The sequence below is a fragment of the Salvia hispanica genome, chromosome 4, assembly GCF_023119035.1.
Source record: "Salvia hispanica cultivar TCC Black 2014 chromosome 4, UniMelb_Shisp_WGS_1.0, whole genome shotgun sequence".
NCBI lineage: Eukaryota > Viridiplantae > Streptophyta > Magnoliopsida > Lamiales > Lamiaceae > Salvia > Salvia hispanica.
This window is the reverse complement of record NC_062968.1, coordinates 19,086,991-19,098,990: the sequence shown is the minus strand read 5'-3', so window position 1 is coordinate 19,098,990 and position 12,000 is coordinate 19,086,991. Positions and strand designations below refer to the sequence as shown.

General features: G+C 36.2%; 2 protein-coding genes across 2 annotated transcripts; both read right to left on the bottom strand.

Annotated features, from left to right (window-relative positions):
* Nucleotides 1-495: 495 nt before the first annotated feature.
* LOC125220568 (probable carboxylesterase 5) lies at nt 496-6,467 on the bottom strand. The gene is given in 4 exon segments (XM_048122727.1): nt 496-1,186; nt 1,288-1,467; nt 5,420-5,870; nt 5,873-6,467. Coding segments are annotated over 4 exon segments (1,497 nt in total). The 3' UTR covers nt 496-915.
* A 3,133-nt stretch (nt 6,468-9,600) lies between these two features.
* LOC125219939 (probable carboxylesterase 2) lies at nt 9,601-10,665 on the bottom strand. The gene has a single exon (XM_048122032.1). It carries the CDS (start codon nt 10,633-10,635, stop codon nt 9,712-9,714), a length of 924 nt encoding a protein of 307 aa, XP_047977989.1. The 5' UTR covers nt 10,636-10,665; the 3' UTR covers nt 9,601-9,711.
* Between the last annotated feature and the right edge of the window lie 1,335 nt (nt 10,666-12,000).

Here is a 12,000-nt window from a genome sequence, read left to right as displayed (position 1 = left end):
TAAAGTAGGCTTAGTGGGAAATGAATCTTCTCTCATCAGAGTTTCTAAAATTTGAAAAATGCATATTCTTGTGGGATGGACTAAAAATGACATACTCTTGTGGGATTAATGGAGTAGTTTATAGTATTTCAAGTATTTTAAAATTTATTCAACAATTGTATACACAATATAATTGAAAAAAAAAAGAAAATATTAAGAATAACTTGAAATACACTACTTATCGCTGTTTTAATTTATAATTAATCAAAACTATATATATGAAAGTTTTAACAAACGCAATGAAGAATAACTCTGTATTATCATTTCAGCTAAAACTAATAGCCCAATGGATCGAGCTAAATCATAAAAAAATCGAATATAACCCAACCGCTTCAGTCATGGTTTTAGGCTGAGGCGAGAGCATATGCACTTTCCTTAAAAATCAAAGTGAAACGCACTGTTAATATCGAATAAGAAGTGCAAACAAGTCTCATAGAGTCATAGTAATGAGCTAGCTACCAATTAATTCTTTCATGAAGCACCACCATAAGTCATAACAATTACAATTACAATAACAATCGATATATCACTTAACATGATAATAGATTTAGTTATTGATAAAGGAATCCACTTTTTTTTCGTCATATCTATTCCTACCTGATTATCTGGAGTATTCACACAGAAATCATGGAATTCACCGGCAACCTCGATACACTCCCTTCCATCTACAATTGCTCATCTACAATTGCTCAGCACCTCCTTATAATACCACACTCTATCCTTGAGGTAATCCTCCCCCGCAACATAAACCAACACCTTCCGGCAATCCAAACCCGATAAATTCGGATCCTTACCCGGGTTCACCCATCCCTCGTCCCGATGCCTCAAGCTCGGGCAAACATATTTCCACAGTTTCTCAGAATACTCCGCCCTCTTCTAGAACTCCTCCGCCGTTTCGCGCCCAATCGGATCCACTCCCCCAAAGGCGGGGCAATTCAGGAACATCCCTTCCAACTTAAAACCCTCCGGATTCTCCGACCCGACCCGCATGGCGATATTGTGTGCTATATTCCCGCCCGCGCTGTCCCCGCCTAAATACACACGATTCAGATCGGAGAATTCGTTCATCCATTCCTCCTCGCCCTCGGCGCTCCACTTGAGGGCGCGCCATGAATCCTCGAACGCAGCCGGGTCGGGAATTCGGGGGCTAATCAGTAATTAACCGAGACGGCGACTACGTTGGCTTGTGCGACTAAGTAATTGAGGTACTTGTGACAGATAGACTGGGGAGAAGGGGGATTCGACTACAAAGCCGCCGCCGTGGAAGTAGACGAGAAGCGGGAGTTTTTTGGTAGGATCGGCGTTGGGCGGAGAGGTTGAGGTTGAACTCCGCCGCGATTTGGACGTCTTTGGATTGGACTCCAGTGGCTGGATGGAGGGACAACATCTTCGCCGGTAAGCCTCTCGAGTCTGCCATTTTTGTAGACTCTGAACAAAGGGAAGAAGTCGAGGAAGATTTCGTCTGCCATTATAAATTTATATTGATGAGAGCAAAGGAAAGGATGATTAGTGAGTGTTTTTTTAAATCTTTTTTAAGGCCAAGATATAGGATAAGCCCGCACTGTTCAACTCATTTTAGCCCAGATTGAACTCTCTCAGTTATGAAGAAATCCACCTCAGAATGACTTCTTTTTTTCATTTCCTTTAAAAATGAGCCATCCCTCTTTCCAAATCTGAGGCACTGATCATCATATTCAATTCCATGATGATGGGCCACACACACACACACCCAAAAAAATCTCATTCAATTTTTTTTCATGCTTCCCCCAATTACGACCAAGTGAATGAGAACATTCTCCCAAAATCTGTCTTTTTCCTGTCATTTACCTTTTAAATTTCAGTCCCAACACTTGCCACAACGTCAGCCCCAACTTATTTTACCATTTTTCACCATGTTTAAAGTTTTTAAGTCAATAAAAAAATTAAATATCAAATTAACAAAGATTTAAAAACACAATATTAAAACCTACTCCATATATTGTAGTAAATGCAGCAAAAGTAGAACGAGAAACAAACTAAAAAAAAGAAAGATACATATACATTCAATGGTTACAGGACCATTTCTTCGACCATATCTCGATGAAGTTGAGCATGGGTTTGTTCCTCGGGCCAAGCCTAATCACGAATAAACGCTTGGAATGAGGATGGTGCGCCCTGATATCGGCTCTCGTGGGCTACACCAAAGCTAGGTCCAACGTTCTCATCGCCCAATTAGTGACTCATTTACCTTCATCCTCGACTGTCATGTCAAGCATGGTGATACATACATGATACTCCCTCCGTCCCAGTTTAAGAGACACATTTTGCCATAAAAGTTCGTCCCAATTTAAGAGTCACATTTAGAATTTTCCATGTTTGGTCATACAATTTTACCCCATTTTTCATCAAAATTACATCAAAATGTCATTATCTACATTAAAATAAACCAAAACAAAAATAAAAAATTGAAAAGTCAAAAAGAGACTCACCTTCAACCAACTCACTTCATTTATTACACACTTCACCATCTCATTTCATTTATTACACACTCCACCAATTTCTTAAAACTCGTGTCATAACTAAATGACACTCTTAATGTGGGACGGAGGAAGTATAAGAGTTATAGGATATGTACTAAAAAACGCGTCGGGCCTTTCACTATTGCCCAGTGCGATTGTAGCACACCAAATGCCCGTTTGACGTTCTTCTATGCATCTTCTTGCACACCAATGCAACATACTTCCTTAACTACAATTGCTTTCAAATTCAAAAAGCATAATTAAACATCACAATTTTTTTGAAATTATACATATTAAACTTAGGATATTATGTACATTGACATAGAACATCATAACAATATAACGAAGAGCATTACTTTGTAAGTCATTAAAATATACCCCCTCCGTCCGATGACTCACTTTTCTTTGATTTGTCACAATCAAGATGACCCATTACTAAAAATAGAAGCACTTTTATCTCTACTTTATTCTCTCTCTCTCTTACTTTACTCTTTCTATTTAGCACACAAAATAAAGTTACATAAATTCTCGTGCCGTCCAATGAAGGGATCATCTTCCTTGGGATGGAGGGAGTACTTCATCCACCCAACAAAAATAGTCTTATGGATGAACGATACAAGTTTTAATGAGCAAATGGTAAAATAATACAGAGAAGAGAAACAAAAAATGGGTGAATGGGAGAGAAAGAGAAAAGTGGGATAGAATGGTGTAAAAAATTTGAGAGAAACCAGTTTCCGTGGAAGGAGAGAATACGTAATATATTTTCATGCAATTTTATTTTCGTCCAAATGTATGCGATTGAGATTTCGTTAAAATCTATATAAAATTATCTTTAATTTGATGTATGATATATGCAAATTTAATTTAATTAAATTGAGAAAATTACTCTCTTTGTCCCCCGTTAATTGACATAAATTTCTTTTTTTATCCGTCTCGAATTAATTGCCGTCCTTAATTTTAACTGCTAATTGGCAAGGGTTCAAATTTTCTACATTGATTCTATTTGCTTTCTTTATAATTCAATCTTTTAAACAATTCAAGCTCGAAATATAAATGCATATCAAGTAATTAAATCAGACACCCGTACATATCTCTTCAAGCGTGGGGTCAATTTTGTAGTCAAACATAATTTATTGTCAAGGTCTATATATATTATTTGCTCATGCTACCTAAAAGAATGCATAGATAATTTAATCAAAATCTAAAATAAGAAGGTGGAATGAATGAGTATTCTAATAGAGATAAAAAAAATAATGATTCTTTTAACAAAATATTTTATCATTTTCGCTATTAAATACTTATACTTCGTGCATCCCCTATTCAAAGTTCACTTTTGTTATTTTGCTCCGTCTCATAATTAATAAGAGTTCACTTTCATTTTTATTATAAATGTTAAGTAGACCTCCATTTTATTAACATATTCTACTTACAATTTATTATCACTAAAAATATAAAAGTGAAATTTATATTTACTGGAGTAACTTTTATAACTCACATTCTTTTATAGTATTTTTTAAAATTCATGCCTGGCCAAATGTAGACTTCTAACAGGGATAGTGGAATATTTTTTTATCATTCCACATAAAATGTCTCTTTGCTTGCAACACTTTACTAAAAGGTTCATATATGAATGTAAAATAACAACTCCTGTAATAGACTTTTAGAATAAGCAATTGTGCAAATTTTGTAACGGTGATCTTTATGTGCGGCTTGATGTATTCCCCTACATAAAGTTGGAATGGACGCCTGGTCCCCGATGTGTCCACACTAAAGGAAATTTCCATAGGTAGGTAACCCATTCTCATCAGACCATCAATGTGTGGTTAGCATAGCACAAGAAAGTTAGTACCATTTTTGTCCATTGAAATAATTTTTTGACATGATCTTGTAAAAGAACAAGGTCGAACAACTCCTATGTAGGTTAAAGGGGCGCAAATTGCACATGTTTGACGTCATTTAGTGTAACAACTTGCATGTAGCTATAGGTTAAAGGGACTCACATGTTTAACGTCATTTAGTTTAACAACTTGCAAGTAGGTAGAATAGAAATTTATTATCCGAAACAGTAAAATTTAAAATAATTTCTACTACTCCCTCCGTCCCACGTAATTTTACCCAGTTTTCCATTTTAGTCCGTTCCACATAATTTTACCCATTTCACTTTTACCATTTTTGGTAGTGGACCTTATATTCCACTAACTCATTTCTACTCACATTTTATTATAAAACCAATACTTTAAAAGTAGGACCCACATCCCACCAACCTTTCCAACTCACTTTCTATTACATTTCTTAAAACCCGTGCCAAGTCAAATTGTGTAAAATTATATGGGACGGAGGGAGTACAAGTTATGAGTAATCTATAAAATTAGTCACTCGTGGATTGGTAAAAAGACAATAAAGTAATTAAGAGTGAAAAAATGCGCTGTTATTTGCAAAAAATAAAATAAAATCAATTACTTGCAATGGACATGGGACAAAGAGAGAAGTGAGTGCGGAGTACTATTTAGTGCTACAATAGGGGACTATAATAATCTTGGATAATTTCGTCTAAGAGCATCTCCAAGAGAGAAAGGTAAATTGAGAAGGTATATTTCTCATTTACCTTCTCAAAAAGGTAATTGTACCTTTTTAAGAGGTAACGTACTATAAGGAAAGAAGGTAAATTAAAAAGGCAAAAATTAAAATTTAACATTTTACTTTTTCTACTAAGAAGAGGTAAAGATGTCTTCTTGAAATGAAAGAAGATATAATACCTCCCCATATACCCTTTCCATTAGAGCATGAATTTTTTTAAAGAAAAAGTAAATATGGTAGTTATTTTCCTTTACCCTTTTCCTCAGAGATGCGCTAACACATTGCAAATAAGATTAATTTATTACATAATCGCTCTCTCTAATCCCAAACCACAGTGAGACTTTTCTTTCTCGTTGAGAAATAAAGCAAAATGTTTCATCATTTCCTTTGAATCTTTACTTTCAGGTAAGCGTAGATTGAAAACATGAACAGCTCCCTTCACCTCCACACTCTTCACCTCTCCTTCCCACTTGCTCTTCTCCAACGCCTTCTTGTATTGCAATCCCCTATCTCTCAATATGTCATTTTCAGCAACATAAACCACAACCCTTTTGCAACCGAGTTTCGAAAGATTCGGGTCGTAATCCGGGTTCAACAGCGGGTCGTCAAACCCGGTGGAATTCGGGTATGCATGGATCCATATACTCTTCTCCCGCGCCACCATTTCCGGGTCACCCGCTTCATTCCCAATTCTTTCCTTCCCCCAAAAATGCGGGCAATTCAGGAACAATCCGCTGATCCTAACACGACCCGTTCTTCCAACCCGGCCCGGACCACCACGTTGTGGGCTATGTTGCCTCCAGCGCTGTCTCCACTCACGTGAACACGGTCGAAATCGACGTTGTTCCGCAGCCATGCCTCGCTACCGCCTCCGCCCTGTTTGGAGTGGGAGAAGATCCATTTAAGGACGAACCATGAGTCTTCATAGGCGGTGGGGAGAGGGTTCTCTGGGGCTAAACGGTAATTGACGGAGACAGCGACGACGTTAGCTTCAGCGACGATGGAGTTTAGGTAGTAGTGGTAGGTGGAAGAGAAAGGGGAACAGGTGCAAAACGCGCCGCCGTGGATGTAGATTAGAAGGGGAAGTTGGAGCGAGGCAGCGGAGCGAGGGAGATAGAGCCTTGCGGAGATGTTGAGAGATGGTTCAGTGATGATGTCTTTGGTGAGAACTTTGGATTTCGGATTCAGCGACGGAGGAACCGTATCTGTTCCGATTAATCTCTCAACGCTGCCATTTTTGTAAACCCTAATGAATGGTGCGATTTCATACAATATGTCTGTGGAGTCCGCGGCCGCGAGTGAATAAAAGATGATGAAGAGGAAGAAGAGCGGACAACTCTTGTTACCCGACATGGTCGATAAGAGTAAGAGTGAGAGCGAGTGAGTGAACGAGAGTGTAGTTATATCTTTAATTTCAGAAATCTATTTATATAATTTTAATAATTTGCTTATTTTAATTATGTAGTAATTTTTACTTATTTGCAAATTTTAGTAAAATTTTATAATGAATAAATTAATGTTGTCAAACATATTAGTTTTAAAATAGAATAATAAATAAATTAAATAATACTAATAATTAATTATCAACGTAATATATTTGAATTGTTAAGATGTGTGATAATCTTCCGTCCCTAATAATTCACCATTTCACCCGGTTCGAGTTTTAAGAAGTGTGAAAAAAAGTTAGTTGAAAAAGTTAGCAGAATGTGTGTCTTAATTATATATATTAGATTTATAATAAAATGTGAGTTATAATGAGTTAGTGGAATGTAGGGTCCACTATAAAAAAATAGTAAAAATAAAATGTGATAAATTTTTAGGGACGAGCAATATTGGAAATAAGTGACAAATTTTCAGGGACAAATGGATTACTACTTGTAATAAATTGATATTGATAAAATAGAGAAATATATAGCTTAGGCCTACCATGTTTATTATCAATTGGGTTAATTAGTAGGTACTACTACATACTTATAGTTGGGCTTTAGTTTATATAAATAAAGTCATCCTACCTAGGCCCAGATTGAAATTAGAGTTAATTCCCTATGTTTAGAATGGCCATAGGTAAATTTATCAACGGACTATCCGCCAGCCATTAGCGACATGTGTTGTCCGCAATCTGTGATATTTTTTTGTTTATAGTGAGGAAATTTGTAAAAATTAACACTCAAAATGGACTACTACATGTGATGAAAATTATTAATATTGGACTGAAAAATAGAGTTCATGAAGCAGCTAGAAGAAAGTTTGATATTTCACGCATTGAGATTTGAGATAGAGATGGTCAAAAAAAATATTGCACATTTACTCACCCAGAAAGTAAAAGAACTTGAGATTGATCAATTAGTGTTTTGCAACGAATATGAAGAGAATTGTATACCCTCAATTTGCATGTTTCATGCTAAATAATTAAAAATCAATAGAATGACCCTCAAATTGCATGTTTCATGTTAAATAAATACAAATCAAGATTCAATTTTTTTTACTTTATTTCTACTCCATTTTGTTAAGAACTCTAGATCGAACTATTTGATTTCTCTATAATTCGGTATTCAATTATATACGATTCTTGTTCTAAATATAAATGCTTATCATGTAAATAGACCCCTCAAGTTCATGACTCATTTATATAATCGGAACTAATACCCGACCCATCTTCAAGCGTGCAACGTCAATTTTGTCAAACATAAACTATTGTCAAGATCTATATAATTTCCTCTTGTTACCTATTGGAATGCATAGATAATATTATCAAAAAACCTAAATTATAAGAAGGTGGAATGTATTAGAAATGAGCCACTCAATCTTAAAAGGCTTTATAAGGGGGAGAGTTATCCATACTTTTATAGGTGAGCTAGGATCATCTCATGTGTGGGCCGTAATGACACATCGGACTTCCATCACGTGGGTAGGCAAGAAAAGAAATAAAGAGATAAATCCATCATCGGCTTGGGCCCGCTCTGATACCATATTAGAAATGAGTCACTCACCCCCTTAAAAGGCCTTAGAGCATCCGCAATGGGCAAATAGGCCGCCCATTCTCTTCCCCGCCACGTCAGCAACACTAAAAAAACCACCTGCCACGTCGATTTAGGCCAATTGCAATAAAAATAATTCAAAATATACTACATTTACCGAATTAAAAAATTGCGATATACGGAATTAAATTTACGACGCATATACGGGAAAATAATCCATTTCATAAAAAAAAGTACAGAGATTTTAAAAAAAAAAAAATACATGATTTTTTTAAAAATAAATGGGCTTCAACACACGAGCCCCGCCACTCTATACACCTCATCGCCGCTAGCCGATCGGCTAGCGCGACGAATCGGCTAGCCGGTCGCTAGCCGACCATTGGAGATGCTCTTATAAGGGGGAGGGTTATCCATGCTTTTATAAGTGAGCTATGATCGTTACCAAGTCGATGTGAGACAAGATATTAAAATTTTAACAGAATGGCATGAATTATCAATGAAAATGACAATTTTAATTTAGATAGAAATTATGATTCCTTAACAAAATATTTTTAATATATAGATAGAAATTATGATTCCTTAACAAAATATTCCTTCCATGCTATTTTTTCCATGTTATTTTTCCATCCTATCTTATTACATGATTTGTTTTATTTTACTATTTATCGATAGATCTCCCATCCTAACAACTCATTTCAATCATATTTTATTTCAAAACTTTATATAAAAGTATAATACACGTTTCACTAACCTTTTCTACTTATTTTATTTTTTAAAGTCACACAAATTTTAAAACATATGTCAATCCAATATGAGATACTCCATCCGTCCGCCATTAGGTGTCTCACTCATGGGTGACACGAGTTTTAAGAAATATTAAGAAAAGTGGGTGGGAAAAAGTTAGTGGAATAGAGGTCTCACTATTAGTTTTATATGAAATGCGATTGAAATAAGTTAGTGGAAGATGAGACCTTATTACCATTTATAGTAAAAAGTGAACCGGGACTCCTACTGGCGGACGGAGGGAGTATTTATTTTTGGACAAAAAAAAATACTAAAAAAGATATGAAATAAAAACAAAAATCAATATTTCATTTCATCATGTATTATTATATTGTTCTGTGTTACGCCCTTCACCTCCACAAAAAAATGGAGAAAAGTACCAACATCAATGTGGAGAAAAGTCTAACATTAACGTGCGAAAAGTATATTTCTTGTTTGCAATTGATCTTTGATGATTCTACTTCTCAAATGAGACCATATAATAATAGGACCACAATTAATTGATTCAGTACGTTTCTTGGCCATTTTTTGGTTCGCTTACGGTTTTGGTTATTAGAATTTGGATAACAATTACGACTAAAATCACATAATTGTCACTAAAAATAACGTAATTTTATTTATGTTTCAAATGCAAACAAATCTCAAAACACAACAACAAGAAGAAAAGCCAATCAAATTTGCATCACAACGAAATTATAGCGATAACCAATTAATTGGAGCTAGAATGAGTATTTAAATCTTGAAGACCATTTGCATTGAACGTCAAATATTATACATTGGCTACAAGTAACGCAAGCTGATATAATACTATGAATTATTGAAGCTTGACATACGATTTAGTTATTAATAAAGGAAGCCACCTTCTTGATCATATCGATACCAGCCTGATTATCTGGACCATACACACTGAACACATGATCTTCCTCTGCAACCTCAATACACTCGATTTCACCCTTCCATCCACAATTGCTCAGCACCTCCTTGTAATACAACCCTCTATCCTTAAGAAAATCCTTCTCTGCTATGTAAACTAGCACTTTACCACAACCCAAACCCGATAACTTCGGATCCTTACCCGGATTCACCCATCCCTCATCGGTATCCCTCAAGCTCGGGCAAACAAATCGCCACAATTTCTCACAAAACACCCTCCAACCCTTGGCCGTCGTTTCTCTCCCAATCGGATCCACGCCCCCGAAGAAGGGGCAATTCAGGAAAATCCCTTGCAAATTGAAACGCTCCGGATTCTCCGACCCGACCCGCATGGCGATGTAGTGTGCTATAGTCGCGCCGGCGCTGTCCCCGCCTAAATACACACGCTTCAGATCGGCAAATTCGTTGATCCACTCCTCCTTTCCCTCGGCGCTCCATTTGAGAGCGCGCCATGAATCCTCGAACGCAGCCGGGAGCGGGAATTCGGGGGCTAACCGGTAATTAACCGAGACGGCGACGACGTTTGCTAGCGCGGCTAAGTGGTTGAGGTGCTTGTGGTACTGAGCGTTGAAGGCGGATTCGAGGACGAAGCCGCCGCCGTGGTAGTAGACGAGGAGCGGGAGCTTTTTGGTAGGATCGGCGTTGGGCGGGAGATAAATCCGAGCGGAGAGGTTGATCTCTGGCGCGATTTCGACGTCTTTGGATTGGACGCCGGTGGCTGGATCTAGAGATGGCGGAACGATATCTTCGCCAGTAAGCCTCTCAAGTCTTCCATTTTTGTAGACTCTGAACATAGGGGAGAAATCGTGGAGGATTTCGTCGGCCATGGATGAGTGATGAGTGAGAGAGAAGAGAAACGATAGGTTTATGTGTTTTATGGAGATACAGGGCATGCACAAACCGAACCGCCGGTTCACGAACCGGAACCGGAATGAACTATTATTCAATAGTTCTTTATCATTATCGATTGGCTTATGTTTATAAATTTATGTATTTGTTAACTTATAAATATTATTATACACATTAAAAGAATATGCAAATTGTATAAACCTTATGATAACTATTATATAAATAAATACTTTTCTATATACAAATTATATTTCTCAATAATTGTTTATTTTTAACTATCAATAATATATTCAAATAATAATTTTGATTATATATTATACAAAAATGAAGAAAAGTAGATGACAAAAGAAAGTTTTGTATCCCACATTGGAAAAAGATGAATGAATGATTTAAATATGTAGTCATAAAAGAAAATACTTCAATATATTCTGTCCCATATTGAAAGTGAAACATAAAACATTCAAGAATATCTTTATAAATGAGAAAATCAAGAATGGTTTCATAGAATTCATAAGCAAAAAAAAATAAAAAATTAAGTGAACCGTCGAACTGGCCCAGAACTGACGGTTTTGAACCGTTGCCGGAACCGCCGGTTTTTTGAACCGGAACCGGAACCGCCACCGCCTAGCCCCTTGGCGGGCCGGTTCAGGTTCACTAAAATCTTGAACCGTGAACCGCCGGTTCCGGGCGGTTCCGAACCGGAACCGGCGGTTTTTGAACCGTGTACATGCTACTCATTGGAAAATTGTTTTTATATGTATACAATTCTTTTTTCATTTTTACCAAACTGTTTCTAGAGTTATTATTTATTTATTTTCACTTTACCAAATAAATGACGAAAGAGTTTTTGACCGATTTCTTCAATGCTTTGAAAATAATCTCATATTTGTGCAATAAGACGTAAATATATCTATCAACTTAACTTATGTATTACAACACATGTAGGTAATTTGATTGTTCGTTTGTTTTGAAAAGTCATTCTTTAATTTTTAATTTATTCTATTAAAGAATACTCTTTTCATTATTTTTTTCTTCGTGGGGACCAAAAGTCGATATCTTCATTGCTTTGAAATTAACCACATATATATTTATGCCCTCAAACTCGTATTTTAAGTGATAAGGCGTTCTTCAATTTTTGTTTTATTTCATACTTTTCCTCGTTTGAATCCAATCACTACGTATACCATATTATCGTGATTCAAACGCTGACATAAAAGAAATTATTCCCATCTCAACTTATCTCGATAATTAGCTCCTAAACCAAAAACATCATGAAATGTATCCATCATTTACAAATAAAGTTGTGATTTGTGAACAATTTACAATAATATATAAAAGAGTGA